The sequence below is a fragment of the Epargyreus clarus genome, unplaced genomic scaffold (assembly GCF_041222505.1).
Source record: "Epargyreus clarus isolate Ecla_fem2 unplaced genomic scaffold, WU_Ecla_fem_2.2 ptg000018l, whole genome shotgun sequence".
NCBI lineage: Eukaryota > Metazoa > Arthropoda > Insecta > Lepidoptera > Hesperiidae > Epargyreus > Epargyreus clarus.
The window spans coordinates 1,037,991-1,054,878 of NW_027332226.1; the positions used below are offsets into that span (position 1 = coordinate 1,037,991).

At 36.4% G+C, this 16,888-nt stretch overlaps 1 protein-coding gene across 1 annotated transcript in view; it reads left to right on the plus strand.

Moving 5' to 3' along the window:
- LOC140749604 (protein peste-like) overlaps positions 1–16,888 on the plus strand; it is a 65,815-nt gene that overhangs the window by 36,592 nt on the left and 12,335 nt on the right. The window contains exons 3-11 of the mRNA XM_073082709.1: positions 4,516–4,654; positions 7,703–7,860; positions 9,770–9,985; positions 12,189–12,320; positions 12,711–12,882; positions 13,303–13,505; positions 14,169–14,242; positions 14,630–14,887; positions 16,246–16,324. Coding sequence (XP_072938810.1) covers positions 4,516–4,654; positions 7,703–7,860; positions 9,770–9,985; positions 12,189–12,320; positions 12,711–12,882; positions 13,303–13,505; positions 14,169–14,242; positions 14,630–14,887; positions 16,246–16,324 — 1,431 coding nt within the window. The remainder of the gene's footprint in view (positions 1–4,515; positions 4,655–7,702; positions 7,861–9,769; positions 9,986–12,188; positions 12,321–12,710; positions 12,883–13,302; positions 13,506–14,168; positions 14,243–14,629; positions 14,888–16,245; positions 16,325–16,888) is intronic.

A 16,888-nucleotide genomic window follows, 5' to 3' on the forward strand; every position in this document is an offset into this window, starting at 1 on the left:
GTCGCAGAAGGTGATCATGCCTTCCCAGGCTTCGCTGCGCTGAACCATCGCTCCAACAATGGCGGCTGGAGACAGGTCCGGTCCCACTTTTGACACGAGGATCCGCCGCTGAGACTCCCACGCTGGGCAGTACTGCAGCGTGTGCTGTGCGGAATCCTCGTGGTGCCCGCAATGATGGCACTGGGCAGTCTCCTCCCTCTGTATCCTGTTCAGATACTCACCGAAACAGCCATGTCCGGTGAGTATCTGGGTCAACCTGAAGGTGACACGACCTTTGGCAATGAGCCAAGCCCGAAAGTTCGGTACGATAGCATCGACCACCCGTTGGCGTATGTTACGCGGTTCCAATAGCCGATCTCGCCAGCACCTCAGAGCGCGCCACCTGGCTCTCCTCCGAAGCACTTCGACCGTTTCTTCCGTGAAGGGTTCAGTCCTCTGACGGAGGAAGCGGATCTTATTAAAGACCCGAGCATCCATATCCGCCAGAATGTCTAGGGGCGGAAACCGCCCCAGGACTGTCGCCGCCTCGTACGATATGGTACGATATCCCCGGGCGACTCTGATCGCGATCGTACGTTGCGCGGAGTTAAGTTTCCGCGCAAGACGCCGGCAGCCAGACAACCTGTCCGACCATACCGGCGCCCCGTAGAGGGCGATCGAGCGTATCACACCCGCGTAGAGGCGGCGGACTTCTTCCCTTGGTCCCCCGAGATTTGGCAGCAGTCTGTGCATAGCACCCGCTACCTTATGAATCCGGGGGACGAGACGGTCAAAGTGCTCGTTGAAGCGCCAGCGGCCGTCCAGTGTTAGGCCAAGGTACTTCATGTACCTGCCTATCCGGACGTCCGTATCACCGACACGCACTGAGGTCTCAGCTGGTACGATACTCGGCCTGCGGCCGTGGAACCACATCGCCTCGGTTTTATGGGACGCTATCTGGAGGCCCAACCTGTGGATGTTCTCTACGACGCGTGCCACCCCGAGCTCTGCTAGCCGAGCCGTCCTGCTGAAACACTCCCCTTCGGTGAGGACGAGGGTGTCGTCGGCATAGCAGACGATGCTCACTCCATCCGGGAGCACCGTTCTCAGCACCGCGTCGTAAGCGATATTCCACAGCAATGGCCCCAGTACCGAACCCTGCGGTACCCCGCGCACGACGCTCCTCCCGCGAACGCTCCCATAGCGGCCTGGGAAGCTGACGCGTCTGTCCGACAGATACGCCTTCAGGACATTCCGCAAATAGGAAGGCACCTGATGGACAGACAGCCCGTCCATAAACCTACTTACCACTTGCGGAACAATTGGTATTTGGTCAACTGTACCCTTACCATGAGTTTTTACGTTTTGACAAATATGACTGTTTTGGTATTTGTTTACTTATTTGCCCATACAAATTCCAATCAGCGCCCCTAGCGGATTGTATCAGAACTATAGTGTCAGTAACGTAACATTAAATGTCCAAATTGACAAAATGGCATTTAATGTTTTGTCTCTCTTTTTTGTGAACATTTGAGACAGACAAGAAGACTTGAGGACTTACTTATTGTTACGTTTACTCAGTCTACTGAAGAAATAATACAGTCTACAGAATAATGGATTGAGTGAACGTAACGTCTGAGAGTTAAAAAAAAATGTTCTCACGTTTCTAAAGTCTACCAATTTGGCCAATTGAATGAAACAATGAATGAATGAATCAAACAATGAATACGTTTTTATCTTAAAGAAAAATTATTAAGTTTTCCGTTTCTTAAAATATAGGGATATTTCGTATGCGCCCCTATGACTTACAGTATATACAGGGTGAATCTCCATAAAGTGCACATATTGAAACAGGTAAAATTAAACCGCATTTTGTCGACAAAAAAATATATAAAAAAAAATAAAAAAAATTTTTTTTGGGTCTTACGACCTTTTGAATTTTTTTTTTGGGAATTGTGCACCTGAAGTAAATAAATCGCTATAACTTTTAAACTAAGAGGGTTATCAGGTTCAAACAAAATAACAATGATTGCCAATGATAGGCCGTACTGATCCATGAAAAAAATAAACAAAAAAAAATCATCTTCCCAGGAAAAAAATGTCAGACTAGTGCAAAAAAGCACTTTTTTTAGGTAAAATTTTCAGTAATCATCAATTTCCTCGAAATAATCTAGGCATTTTATTTTTTTATTATTATTTAATGCAATTCTACGTCGTATTAGCTTTCAAACACTAAAAAAACCACGCCCCTAACTCAAGTATAAAGTTTGCTAGGAACGTTTCAAAAAAGATACTCATGACGCGACGCACGTGCGCCCTAATAAAACTGGTATAGTCCGACTCATAATTAGATGTCCAAAAAATAAACAAAGGAAACTATCAAAAATATGTTTCAATGGTAAATTCATGGTAGTTTCTTATTTTTGACGATATTAAAGTAATAAAACAGTAATAAAATAAATTTTTAATAATTAAAAAAAAAATAATAGTTTAAAAAAACTAAAACAATACACTTTTTATAGAATCTAACTAAAAAATAGAAAATATTTTTTTTTAAATTTGAATTAAGAATAGTGTAAATAAGATAAAAATATTTTTTATTGTAAAAAAAGCGTGGGGTGCATGATGTCAATAGTTATAAATATTTTATTGATAGATATTGAGTAGAAGGATTATCATTTTGATAATATCTTAAAAAGCACCCCACGCTTTTTTTACAATAAAAAATATTTTTATCTTATTTACACTATTCTTAATTCAAATTTAAAAAAAAATATTTTCTATTTTTTAGTTAGATTCTATAAAAAGTGTATTGTTTTAGTTTTTTTAAACTATTATTTATTTTTCATTTTTTGGTCGAGTTTTTTATAAAAGCGTATTTTTTAGTTTTTTTTAACTATTATTTATTTTTCATTTTTTAGTGATTATTTTAGCGATTATTTTAACGATTATTACGTAGCGTATTATCAAGTTTATCTTTCGAATCAGCATCAGCACCTTTGTTTAGCAGTGCAAAAATGAATATTGGGTCATTGTTTAACACAGCTGTATGAAGTGGTGTTTTACATTGGTCTTTATTTTTATTGTTAACGTGAAAATCCCAGAGGAGTTGTTGAATGACATCCGAATTGCCAATGCTAACTGCTTTCTTTCATAATTTATACCATATCCCAGGTCCTCTATCTTGGATAAAAGTAATCACGGAAAAAGGATGATAGAGCATCTTTTAAAAACAGGCGCTGATGGCAATACTCAAGAGAAAAACGGTCAACTGCTTTACATCTAGCCATTTCAAAAGGACGTCGTCCAATCATCGATTTAATATTACAGCATGATGATGTTAATATCAAAAATAAATCTAGAATTTCTTCTCTTTGTGTTGCTGATGCCTGCAGAGATTTTAAAACTGTTAGTAGTTTAATTAATTTTACAGCTCGAGTTAATAATATAAGTTGTGACTATGACGATGAGCTGAAATCATATATGCCTTTACATTTGGCAGCAAGAAATGGGAACAATGAAATAGTGGAAATCTTGTTAAAGGAAGGTGCAGATGTTGAAGTGCTGAATGAATAAGGATGATGAGACACTGCTTCATGATGCTATTAACAACGGACGCGTCGAAGTTGAGGTCAGGTCAGGTCAGGTCAGGTCAGGTCAGGTCAGGTCAGGTCAGGTTAGGTCAGGTCAGGTCAGGTCAGGTCAGGTCAGGTCAGGTCAGGTTAGGTTAGGTGATCGGCGCGCCTGGTAGATTCCTTTAATGGTCTTAACGCAGACCTTCCGGGTCTCAGGAAAACAAAAATCGCTGATCCTGATTATCCTAGTAAGGATAACGGGTCAGAATGTTTAAAATATTGAATTGTCATCGGTCCTTAATAAGTATGCCAAATTTCGAGTTAATCCGACGTTTTGAAGGGGGTTAAAATCATGTTCAAAGATTCCGTTACATACTAACATACCAACATACATACGTCTGAAGCTAATAAAAGCGTATTAAAAACACTAGTTTGTATTAAAAATGTTATTTATTACCAACACCCTTAAAAACTGCCTTTGTTTAAGCGCTCGTAGGAAACTTTATACTTAAGTTAGAGGCATGCTTTTTTTAGTGTTTGAAAGCTAATACGACGTAGAATTACATTAAATAATAAAAATAAAATAAAAAGCCTAGATTATTTTGAGGAAATTCACGATTACTGAAATTTAACCTAAAAAATTGCTTTCTTCACACTAATATGACTATTTTTTTCTGGGAAGATAAACTTTCTTGTTTTTTTTTCATGGATTAGTACGGTCTATAATTGGCATTCATTGTAATTTTTGTTTGAACATGATAACTCTTTTAGTTCAAGTTACTTAAAAAAAAACTTCAAAAGGTCGTAAAACCCAAAAAAAAAATTTTTTATTATTTTTTTTATTTTTTTTGTCGACAAAATGCGGTTTAATTTTACCTGTTTCAATATGTGCACTTTATGGAGATTCACCGTGTATATGCATGATGTATAAAAGGCCTAAATAAAATACTTTTTGTTGCAGCAAATAGCTTTAACGCCGACGTCCCGTTCCTACCGCGAATGGGTGGCGCCCACCGTCCCTCTCTACTTCGACGTGTACCTCTTCAATTGGACCAATGCCGCTAATTTCCCCGAGGAGGCACCCAACTTGGTGCAACTGGGTAAGTTTACTTATGATGGCGATGGTTGAAAAGTCGTACCTAGAAAATGTATGAGTCAACCGGGGAGTTGATATTGCTGCAAATATTTTGTAACGTGAAGCAGTTCTTGATTTTGATAGAGGTGTATGGATACCTATTCTATCTATATTATATATATCTATATTAGTCTATATTACATAGGTATTAGCTGACTTGATTACATAGGTATTAGTAAATGTTGTGTTGCCATATAAATAAAAAAATGTTAAGGGAGAACAACCCCTATCACTTACGAGTATGAAAAATAGATAGTAGCCGATTCTCAGACCTACTGAATATGCATATAAAATTTGGTGAAAATCGGTAAAGCCGTTTCGGAGGAGTACGGTAACAACATCTTGTTATGACGACCACCTTAGTCCTCAGGAGTGGCAACACATCAAATTATCGGTTTCAGGTTATATATGGATTCGTTTAGAGCCATGAGCACATTCAGATGGAGTGAATACTTATATAGGTTCCTAAAATCGATTACTGAAGCGTTGCTGCTGTAAAAATTGTACGTAGTTAAAAATTGTACCTAATTTAACAAAATATTAGTTTATTATAGTAATTAAACAAAATAGTTTTAGTTTCAACTTACATAGACGCGAGGATGGTGCGTTAGGATTATGGCGCGAAATTAACAATAAAACAAGTATCGCGGATGTTATTATCATCTCTATTTTTTCATGAATTTAATACTATCATTTACCATCAGTGCATTTGTCACCCTGTCAGTTTATGTAATATTTTATCAGCAGACTACCTTGAAGGCAAAGTTCTCATTGCGATTCATGATAGGCTGCAACCTGACCCATAACAACATGAATAGACAGGGGTTATCAAACCTATTGACATATGAACTTAATTAAACTATTTGTTGTATATAGCGTGTACTGTTTGTGAAGTAACTAATTTGTTGATGGTCAAAATAAGATTTTTCGGTATACTCACATTTATGATTGCCAGGTACCAAAATTGTTTTGAGTGTTATTTTAAAATTTGTTTTCAAAAGTTGTAAATCATAACTTAACATTTTTTAAATGGTTAAACTCCATAAGCTAGTATGATGTGATAAATTTATTATTATTTTAATGAATTGTTTTTATTAAACGTTATGTAGGTAAGTATGTATAAAATAAATGTAAAGTTTCTTTTAAGTAAAAAAACATTATGTATCTAAAAGATTTTACCTTTTTTTTTAAACAAAATAAATTTTAAGTTTCTATCAGACTATAATATTTCAACTTTAGTGACAGCCTGTATATTTAATTGCTATTCACTTTGACGAATAGATAATTTTGTTTGTCTCTAGGTGTCAAATAAATCTATAATTTATACTTTAATCAAATTTAAGTATTGTGATTGCTTTAATCTGAATGCTGATTACAACAAATATGTATGCCCATGAGGCCGAAATATGGCGGATACATAGATATATTATCTCGTACGTTAGCTATGGGTGGATATTATCCAAAAGTACATCATCATTACCAACCCATTACTGTCCCACTGCTGGGCACGGGTCTCCTCTCAGAATGAAAAGGATTAGGCCATAGTCCACCGCGCTCTGGTAGACTTCACATACCATTGAAAACTTTTTTTAACATTTCTCGGGTATGCAGGTTTCCTCAAGAAGTTTTCCATCACCGTTTAACCAAGTGACAATTAATTTCTAATACGCGCATAGTTTTTGAAATGTCAGAGGTGCGTGCCTGGGATTTGAACTTCGGACCCCTTGATCAAGAGGACGAGGTTTTTAATCACTAGGCTATCACTACAGCTACTACCTAAAAGTTTATGTTTAAACCTGTTTTCCACAATAATAATAATAATAATAATAACGTTTATTTCTGTACACAAAATAAAAAAAACATACATAATGCAAATTTACAAGGTAGTACGATATACAGAGTATTTATACAATAGTTAAAGAGATACACAATTTTGTAGTGCATATGCATGTATGTTACGGATTATAGAAATCTAGACCCCACAATAAAGAGGTGATTTGATCTGAAATAATCCCCTTCAATTCATTCGTCCTAGTACTAGGATGCTTACTGCAAAAAAGTAACATTTAGACTAGAGATACCGATTCTTCAAAAAAAAAAAACGAATCACAATAAAATCTAGGCCCAAAAAAACCATTCTCCAAAAATCGATCTTTACAGCTAAAAGACGGGTGAAGATAGCGAAAAAAAAGGTTATCAGGACAAACAAGCACTGAAAAACGTATCCGTAAAACACATTCAACAAAATTGGAAAAGATCGACTTTAGATTTTCTATATTAAAAGATCTATTTACTGAATCGATCCATTACTGAAGATCGATGAAAATAATCGATTTTTGGGCCCCAAAGATCGATTCTGCGATGAATTGGTCACAGATCGCCAACCCTAATTTATACCGGTCCATCAACATGTCCGTATTTCACCATCTCTTTTTTTATGTTTTTTTTTTTTATATAATATAGGAGTACCAGACGAGCATACAGTCCACCTGATGGTACGGGTTACTGCCGCCCATCTGCCGGACATCTGTAATCAACTTCAGATAGGATTAGATATTCCCACCTGAGGTCGGCCACAGATGCGCCGCTACCCCTGAGCACTAAGCTGGAACGCCTCGGAAAAGTCTGTCTCCCTTACCACACCCTTCAAGCCGGAACACAGCGGCGCCTAACACTGCCGTTATTAGGTAAAAATAGGTGTAGCGCTGGTGCCGCCGGAGTCGAACCACAAAGGGTTCTACCACCTTCATCTACCATCTACATCTACTATCTTTCTTTTAGATATTATTATATTTCTTTATTAACATTGGTCTACTTACTGAAATGTTTTTGTCTAAAAAATTAAAACTTTTATCAGACAAGACTGCTTGTAGACCGGATGGCTCCGTTAATCAGTTCGAAGTTTGTATACATATGATAGACATATTTAGAAAATTTCGATAGCGTGATTCAGAATCGTATCATTTCTTCTCAAATTTCCACAAAGTCATATCATGGTCATACTTCCCCACAGGTCCGTACCGCTTCCGGGAGACTCGTAGCCACGTGAACGTGACCTGGCATCCTAATAACGCCTCCATGGGCTACCGGACACAGCGCAGCTGGCACTTCGACCCTTCCAGCAAAGGATCACTGCAGGACAACGTCACTATCATTAATGTGATTGCTGCTGTAAGTATTTTACCAACAAATCTGTATTTAATCATCGTGAAAACAGTAAGGAAGAGTATACTCTGAAAATAGAAGAACCCCTTGTGGTTCGACACCAGTGACACCACCGCCACTCATATTTCTGGCTAATAACAGCATTGTTAAGCGCTGCTGTGATTTGCCTTGATGGGTGAGGTCAGGGAGACATACTTTTCTGAGACATTCCAGTTTTGTCCTCAGGAGTAGGAATGCATTTGCGGCTGACCTCAGATATGAATCTAATCTTATTTGGAGTTGATTTCAGATGTCCATAAACGGCAGCAGCCACTTATCATCAGGGACTACATGCTCGTTTGCTACTCAAATTAATAATAAAAAGTAATTCTAAACAATTTGAGCTATTCTGATAGTAAGAAGGAAATAATGACCAGCAGTGGGGCATAAATGACTTGGGAGGTTTACAATGACCATAAGATGAATAGCTGGGTGAAACTAACTTTTTTTATTTTATAATATAGGAGTAACAGACGAGCATGCAATCCACCTGATGGTAAGTGGCTACTGCCGCCCATGGACATCTGTAATCAACCCCAGATAGGATTAGATATTCCTACCTGAGGTCAGCCACAGATGCGCCGCTACCCTTGAGGACTAAGCTGGAACGCCTCGGAAAAGTCTGTCTCCTTTACCACACCCTTCAAAACGGAACACAGCAGCGCCTAACGCTGCTGTTATTGGGCAGAAATAGGTGTGGCGGTGGTGCCGCCGGAGTCGAACCACAAATGGTTCTACCACCTTCGAAAATACAACTGTAATGATTTTCATAAACTCAGGGCATGTTACGTGTTACAATGGCTATTCCACCCCTACATGTAACTATTATTAGTCTCGTCATTTAAAGACTAAGCCTTGTTAGAGTTATACCCAATTAACGATGGGAGGAGCTTTATACGGAATGAAAGTGCAGCTTTCATCCCAGTTCGGAATTAAAAGTTGTAAAGCTCAAACCATGACGTTCATAAAATGGCTGCTGGAACTTTGCAAACAAAAAAGTTGTGGAGTAAAAATGACGTTAACAAAATTTACAAGTTTGAAATTTTTATACCTAATGGTGGATACTTTTAATTCTATAAATAAAATTCATGTATTTTTGTTGGACATTATTACCCACTGCTGGGAACCGGTTCTTCTTACATTTTGAACAGTTCTGGAGAGTAATCTATTAAACTGTTTCGATGCGAATTTAAGATACCAAGTAGTCTGTCTAGGAAACAAACTAAAATAAATAAATTTACATGTAATAGTGGTTGGTAACTTTTTTGATAAAAAAGTATTTTATGTAAAAATATAGTAAATACATTAGGATAAACAATTTTTGGAAGGCTGTTTTTCTGTGACATGGCAGGATTATAATTTTAGTGGCGAATTATTTTCCTTCGTCGACATACTCGTATTTGTAAATATGACACTACTGATGAAGCGATTTTGGGGAGAGCCTACTTCCTACGGTTGGTAACCCTATAAGTAATGGACACTATAAACTTAATGTATCAATCATAGATTAGTAAAGATTACTCACTCCTAACAAGAAAATGTACCCAGTTTTCAGAATTGAAACAGTTGCGTAAAAAAAATTTGCCACGTCTCCGTGCTAAAATGTCCCTAAAATATTTGAAATTATGATTATAAATTATTTAATTATCATGAAAATTACGCAGTATTAGTTATTTATTCGTAAATTTTCTCTAAAAATGTTTTTATTTGTCAATAATTCAAAAAAAGAACTTACTATAATAAGCCATTTGCGGCTTCATTCAATTTCAAGGCGGCGAAGTATCTTTACTAATCTATGGTATCAATAGAAACAGACTATTTTTATTTTATTTATAAACACACGTAATCGCCATTATTTTCTGACTTATCTTTTCAGTCAGCAGTCTACCGTTTGAGGGATGCAGGGTTCTTATCGCAGAAGGCATTAGCAATGGCCCTGGCAATGTATAACCACCGGTTTTCAGTCTCCAAGCTGGCAGGAGAACTGCTGTTTGATGGTTACAACGACGAACTATTGGATTGGGCGAGACTCCTTCCTGCAAGCCTCACGGGTGGAGCCCCACCCGTCGACAAATTTGGCTTCTTTTATGGGGTAAGTAACTTACGAGTGAAGAGAGAAGTGATTTGGTAGAATCCTTCGTATTTCAGATTCTTAACACTTATATATTTCTGCGTAATACGAGTAATAGTAAAAATACAAAAAAATTAAGCCCTGCCTTATTCCCTTTAAAAGGGAGAGTTAAGGGTCTCTACATATGTATGTTTTTAATAATCAATCTATCTTTTCTTCTATCAAACATCAAAAAGTAATGATGTCACTTACTAGTCATTGTCATTTTTTTAAGAAGTTGAAAAGATAACAGTGTAAAACTATCGTAATTTGATAATAACGCGATTATCATTACGGACGTGTACCAGTAGGTGTGGAGTATGGACCGATCTCAGATTAAACTTCAATCTCACTTTGAATTTTAAACGTTCAGGAGCAGCAGAACCAGTTACACGCTTCTATTAGCTTGGGTTGTGTCTATGTATGTATGTATGTTTGTATGTATGTATGTATGTATGTATGTATATAGTCTTTGACCATAATTTTCACCAACTTCCAAAATTCTAATTAATTTGAAACTTTGTACACGTATCAAGGACCGATGACAATGCAATAATTTAATAACAGTTTAATATTATCCTTATTATATTGATTAATTCCCCAATTTATGAGTTTGTCACAGACTAAAAAATTAAAAATTAATTATAGTTTAAAAAACTAGAAAACCACGCCTTTATTGCTAATATTGGTAATGCGCGTGGGGTGCATTTTACTGCGGTTCATAACTATCCTCTCATAGATAATTGCCAATAGAATGACATTAAAATATCAAGCACCCCATGCTTTTTACTCTGAATTGAAACTCTTTACTCTTAAACTCTTTGTCATTAAAAATATTTTCTAGTTTTTAGTTCTATTAGCAATAAAAGCGTATTTTTCTAGTTTTTTTAAACTATTATTAATCTATATGATATAATAATAGCTTTAAAGTATAGGATGTAGTAATGGTCAATATCGAAAGTATTGTTATCTTATATTATCTATGTTATCTATATTGATGGATTGCACAAAACTATCGGACATATGTTTTGTCCCTGTACCTATCACATACCTATGTTTAGATAAACGATATTAAGAATTTGACTTAGTAGCGTTGATTAACGTTAAAATTGCACACGTGTGGAGTTTTTAGCACGGCCCTTATCCAAAAGGATCCAAAAGAGTAGATTATCAAAAAGAGTTATTTCAAAAACACTCAACAAATTATCTTGAATTATGTATTATTTATATAACCTTTGTGATTTATATAAGTCATAGATTTTTTATAATACTGGTGGCTACTGCCGCCCATGGACATCTGTCATAAACCCCAGGTAGGAATCTACCTGAGATCGGTCACAGATGTGCTGCTACCCCTGAGAACTAAGCTGGAACGCCTCGGAAAAGTATATCTCCCTTACCACCCCCTTCAAACCAGAACACAGCAGCGCTTAACACTGCTGTTATGAGTCAGAAATAGGTGTGGTGGTGGTGCCGCCGGAGTCGAACCACAAAAGGGTTCTACCACCTTCAAATACGAAACGGTCAAATACGAAAATGTCTTAGAATACTAGCGTGATGAGATTACGGTGTATTTTGTAATCTAATCTGATAATCCACTCCTCTTTGCGAGAATAGTTTGGGCATAGACGATAACAATCTGTATGTGTATCTTTATTTGCTTTAGGATATAGTTAATATGGATATATTTATCTGATATTGATATTGAAATTACTATATTTTGAATATTTATCGCTATGACGTATTTATTCATTGCATGTGATAAATTAAACTAAACTGATATGTTATTTCGTATTAAGCGCATATCGCGAAGTTTTACGTTTTTTTTTATTTTTAGGTAACTGAAAATTTTTAAGCGTTAGTTTTTGTATTGATGCTACAAGATTTTTAGAGTCAAACATCTATTAGCGATTTTTATTTTAGCAACACTATGTGACGACTATCAACTACTTGTCAAGAGATGGCGCTTCACGTTTCTGAATTACGCTATCGAAGTTTTCATAACAAGCTCCGAACTGCGACTGTGGGAGCACGGCCGCCCCTCGGGCAGGATCACCTAGCCCAGCAGGAGATCTCTGTTTGCCAAAAGTAAAAATAAAAAAAAGTTGCTAAACGGTTCCAACAAGATCACATAAACTAGTATAAACTAGTTTTATAAGCCAGACTTAATATAATATTTTTCCAGAGGAACAATTCAGTGGACACCGATGGTTACGTGGAGACGTCCACGGGGACAGAAAGCGGGATACTTCCAGGGCAAATCAGACGGTGGAACTATCAGGACCATCTCCCGTTTTATGAGGGAGAATGCTCTAAGGTATGATTTTACAAAATATATTACAATTTAAATAAATAAAAACATATATAATACATACATAATAAGCAAAATATTTTACAAAATAATTAACACAAATCTAGATCATCAAGTGAAGAAGTCGCATTATTACATCTTACAATTTTTTTATTTATTGCTGATTTAAACTGCTCGTTTACCAAATTAATTACTTTGTTTCCAATAACATTCGTAATGAGAACAATAATTTAACATTTAAATCAAAAACTAAAAAAAAACGTCAAAAACAGGGACCCAATATTTTCAAGTATAAACTTTAACTACTAAAATTCAATTGATATTTTTATTACAATAATTAAAATAAACATGCCTCAGTCTACTAGTATCTGTTCTTAATATTTCCCCCGTCCCCAGCTAGAGGGCAGCGTGGGCGAGTTCTTCCCGCACAACCTGACGGAGCGCAGTGAGCTGGCCATCTTCATGCCGGACCTGTGCCGCACGGTGTACCTGCAGCCGGTGGGCTCCGGCGAGCACGGCGGCCTCCCGTACCATAAGTACGCGCTCAGCGACACCAGTTTTGACAACTGTGAGGTTTTACTGCTTCTTTGTGCTATTTATTTTCAAAATTTTGAATCCTTTCGATTCCAATTTTACCGCACCTATTTCTGCTTAGTAACAGTAGCGTTAAGTTATTGTGCTGGTGCTGTGTTCTGTTTTAGAGGCAGAAACAGTTATACGACGCCCGTTACTAGTTGTTGCCTATCACAGTTTGTTAATTTGACAATGTATGCAGGAAAAAGTTATCAAATTTGAACGATGTAGGGTAGGGTATTTACCCTCTCTATGCCATAGACAGTTGCCGATGGGCGTCGAAAACTATATCCCGTAGGCGCTGTTGATTATATAGACGGCTGATTATTAGCACGTACCTGACAATTATATGCGAGTTTAAAAAAATACCTCCCCCTTTTCCTTCACATATGGTAATAACCATCAATCATTTCAGCAACAACAAACATACGTAACACGTGCTACTGCAACGGCGAGTGTGGGTTCAGTGGAGTGATGAACGTCTCCGCCTGTCGGTATGGGTCACCGTCCTTCATCTCGCTACCCCACTTCCTGTACGGAGACCCGCAGCTCAGGGAACTGGTGCACGGCTTAGATCCAGACCCCGAGAAACACTCGTTCTACTTCGCGGTGGAACCCGTAAGTTGAAATCTTGAAGTTTGTTGTTTATTATATCTTGTATAGTCCAAAGTTCTAGCCCGCTCTGAAGTTGTTGTCGAACACTACTAAAAGAATATATTCCGTAGCAACAGTAAGGGCACACTAACAGCTGTACCTACCCGAGGGCGAGAGAGCGCAGCGTAGGGTGCCGTTCCCGCGCTGTCTTCGTCCCCCTAATATCTATAATTTGCTGTTGCGACGCGACTTGTTTCTATATTCAGAGTGGACTCGAAGTTTACCGCGGACTCTACCTTTGTTAATGTCAGATTGAAAGGTCTTGAACGTTTGGTATAATAGTAGAAGATCCCGATATAAGACGACCTTCACCGAGCTGATTAATGGATGAAACCTTTTTTATATCAAATTAAATATGTCAAAAAGTATATTGCAAATGGGTTGACTAAAAAAGTTCAGTCCAGAATATGATTTATTTACAATCATTTTTTTTTCTTAAACATTTCACTGATCTGATTTATGGACAAATTACATAGCGATCGAAAATGAAAGAACTCGAATCGTGTAAATATCATCAGGAATCCTAATCCAGAATGCATTTTCCAAAATTGGTAAAATTCCATTTCACTTACTGCTCAAAAAATGATTGCTATAAGCACAATCTCATCAAATTGTTTCTATTTTCAGAAACTCGGAATACCTCTAGATGTTACGGCTAGGTTCCAGCTGAATATTTATATTGAACCGACACCGTACATAACGTAAGTATTAATAAGTCAATACATAATTTTTCTTTGATTCTTTGATATTAATTTAGTCAAAAATATTATCTACATGGTAACATTCTCATATTTTTTTTTTATTTTTTTCTTATAATTTAATAGATTAGCTAACTGTGGCGCCATTTTATAAATTTATGACGTCAACTTTATTTTTTTTTACCAGACGTATGCTCTTGGTAGAGTTATATTTGTTATCTCCCAAAAGAAAATTGCCGCATAAAAATATCAATCAACTTTCAGATTTTGTAACTAAACTTAGTTCATGCTTTTATGACTGTATTTTTCACCCATTTACATATTACTCTCAAAGAGTCTACTGAATCAAAAATCATGTAAAAAATGAATAACTGTGACTTAACTTTCCAGTCTCTTCGAGAAAATTCCAAAGATGATGTTCCCCGTGTTATGGGTGGAGCAGAGCGTGAAAGTCGAGGAGAAGATCCTGCAAGAGCTGCGTACGGTCCGCGCCATCTTGGATTGGGGGGGGACCGTTAGCGCATTCGCTGCTCTCGTGCTCGCCGGGCTCACGATCCTCTCCTGCTACTTCAAACCACACTGTGCCAAAGCTGATAAAGTTAATTTAGAGAAACCAAAAGATGAAGCAGAAGTCAAGTTGAACCCTATGTGAGCAGTGACAAGACAAGTTGACGTTTAGAAGTGATAGTATAGGGGTAACGGTCTACGAATGGGTCATGATTGTGATGTTTGAAATTTTGTTGTTGTAAAAATTCATTATGTAATTGCAGATACTCATATAATTATAGTTGGGTCGTTGTTTGCCGGAATTAGTAATTATTAGTAAATTAGAAATATAATAAAAAATACATGATCAGGCGATCGGAATACAATGTAACGAAAAACGATGAATATTATGTATAAATGTCGTTTTAGACAGAAAAATAAAAAGTCGATATTAAACTTTGAAAAGAGGTTTAAAATATTCAGAAAAGGATGACCTGAAAACCCACCTTATTGTAAGTGGCTACCGCCCCGGATAAAATTAAATACCAGTCTGAGGTCGACCACAGATGCACCGCATTTGTGTCCATGTATTATTTGTATGTGTATGTGTGAGTGTGGGTGTTTTATATCAGTCACTCAATTTGCCATAAATATTTGTAATGTAGTAAAATAAGTATTAAGTAATGTGAATGTAGTATTACATGTAATGTTAAGAGGAATTATTATTAGACATAATATGAAGAATAATGTGAAATTATCGTCCGCGTACAGATGAATATGTGAATGAGGATATACATAATAATACTAACACTAATCAAGTTGTGCAATTAAGATTCGCAATATTTTTTTGCATTTTTTGACTCCAAAAGGTTTTATTTCTATTTTTGACATCTTTTCTAATTGTAAAGTTTTATGACATAAGAACTTCATTGATTTTATTGCATTTTTATAAATATGATGAAAAACAAAACAATGTTTTCCATACATGACGAATGATTTTAACTTCATAGTAATATATGCCTCTACGACAAATTGTATTAATATAAGCTTGTGTTATTAATTTTATGACATTATTATTATTAATTTAAATTGCGATTATTAGGTAAGTATACGTTAATTGTAATATACTTGAGTATCACGGAATTATAAGGAAACAGGGCTGTTTTATGTAAGTACTTGTGATTTATATATGACCTATGATAAAACGTTTTTGAGTTTTAGTTAAAAAAACGTGTGTATAGTCCGCGCCAAACTGCTAGTCCGCTCTGAAGTTGTTGCGCACAAGTACAAGCATGTATTACGTGGCAACGTAAGGGCGTACTAACGCAGCTATGTACCCGGGGACGCGAGCGGGAATGGACGGGTGCCAGGGGGGACGTACTGTCTTCGTCCCGCTAATATCTACAATTTGCTATTGCGACTCCTTTCTATATTCAGAGAGGACTAGCAGTTTGGCACTGACTATACCTACTTAGGAATACTCGTAAGAATTTTATTTGTTGGCGTACGTATCAATATAGGTACACACTCAAGAAGAAACAATTAATAAAACAAAAATTATTACAAAATCATTGGTACAAAATCACAAGAAATGACACGGTACGTAACGTATACCTATATTATATATTTTCTGTAAATCTACAATATTTGCTAGACGAACACATGGTGTAAATTTTTAAGTCTGTCGATTTTGTAAAAAAAGTCACTCTCATCTTTTTTCCCAAACGCCTCAAAAGAAATTCAAATACATTCCATTCGCGTATATAATTAGAAAAAAAAGAATATTTTAATACCATACCCATATATGCTTGTAATAAAATTAACAACAAGCAAATGAGTTGTGTTATTGCGCATTTTATAAATTTGCATGTTAAAACCAAAAAAGCTGAGTATGCTAAATTATCTACTATAACCACAATACAAAAATATGTTTTTTGTCCAAAGTTTCAACTAGGTTACAAAATAGTAAGAAACTACATCGTTATAATATAAGTTAAGTAAGTGTCTCTTATACATACAATGCAATATTATTGCATTGTATGTATAAGAGAAACTACTGTATCTTGTAAACATAACTTATTAAGTAACAACGCCATCTAGTGTCGAGTAGTCATCCTTACTCTTACGTAACGAATTAGATTGGATAATTAATTACTCTTGGTT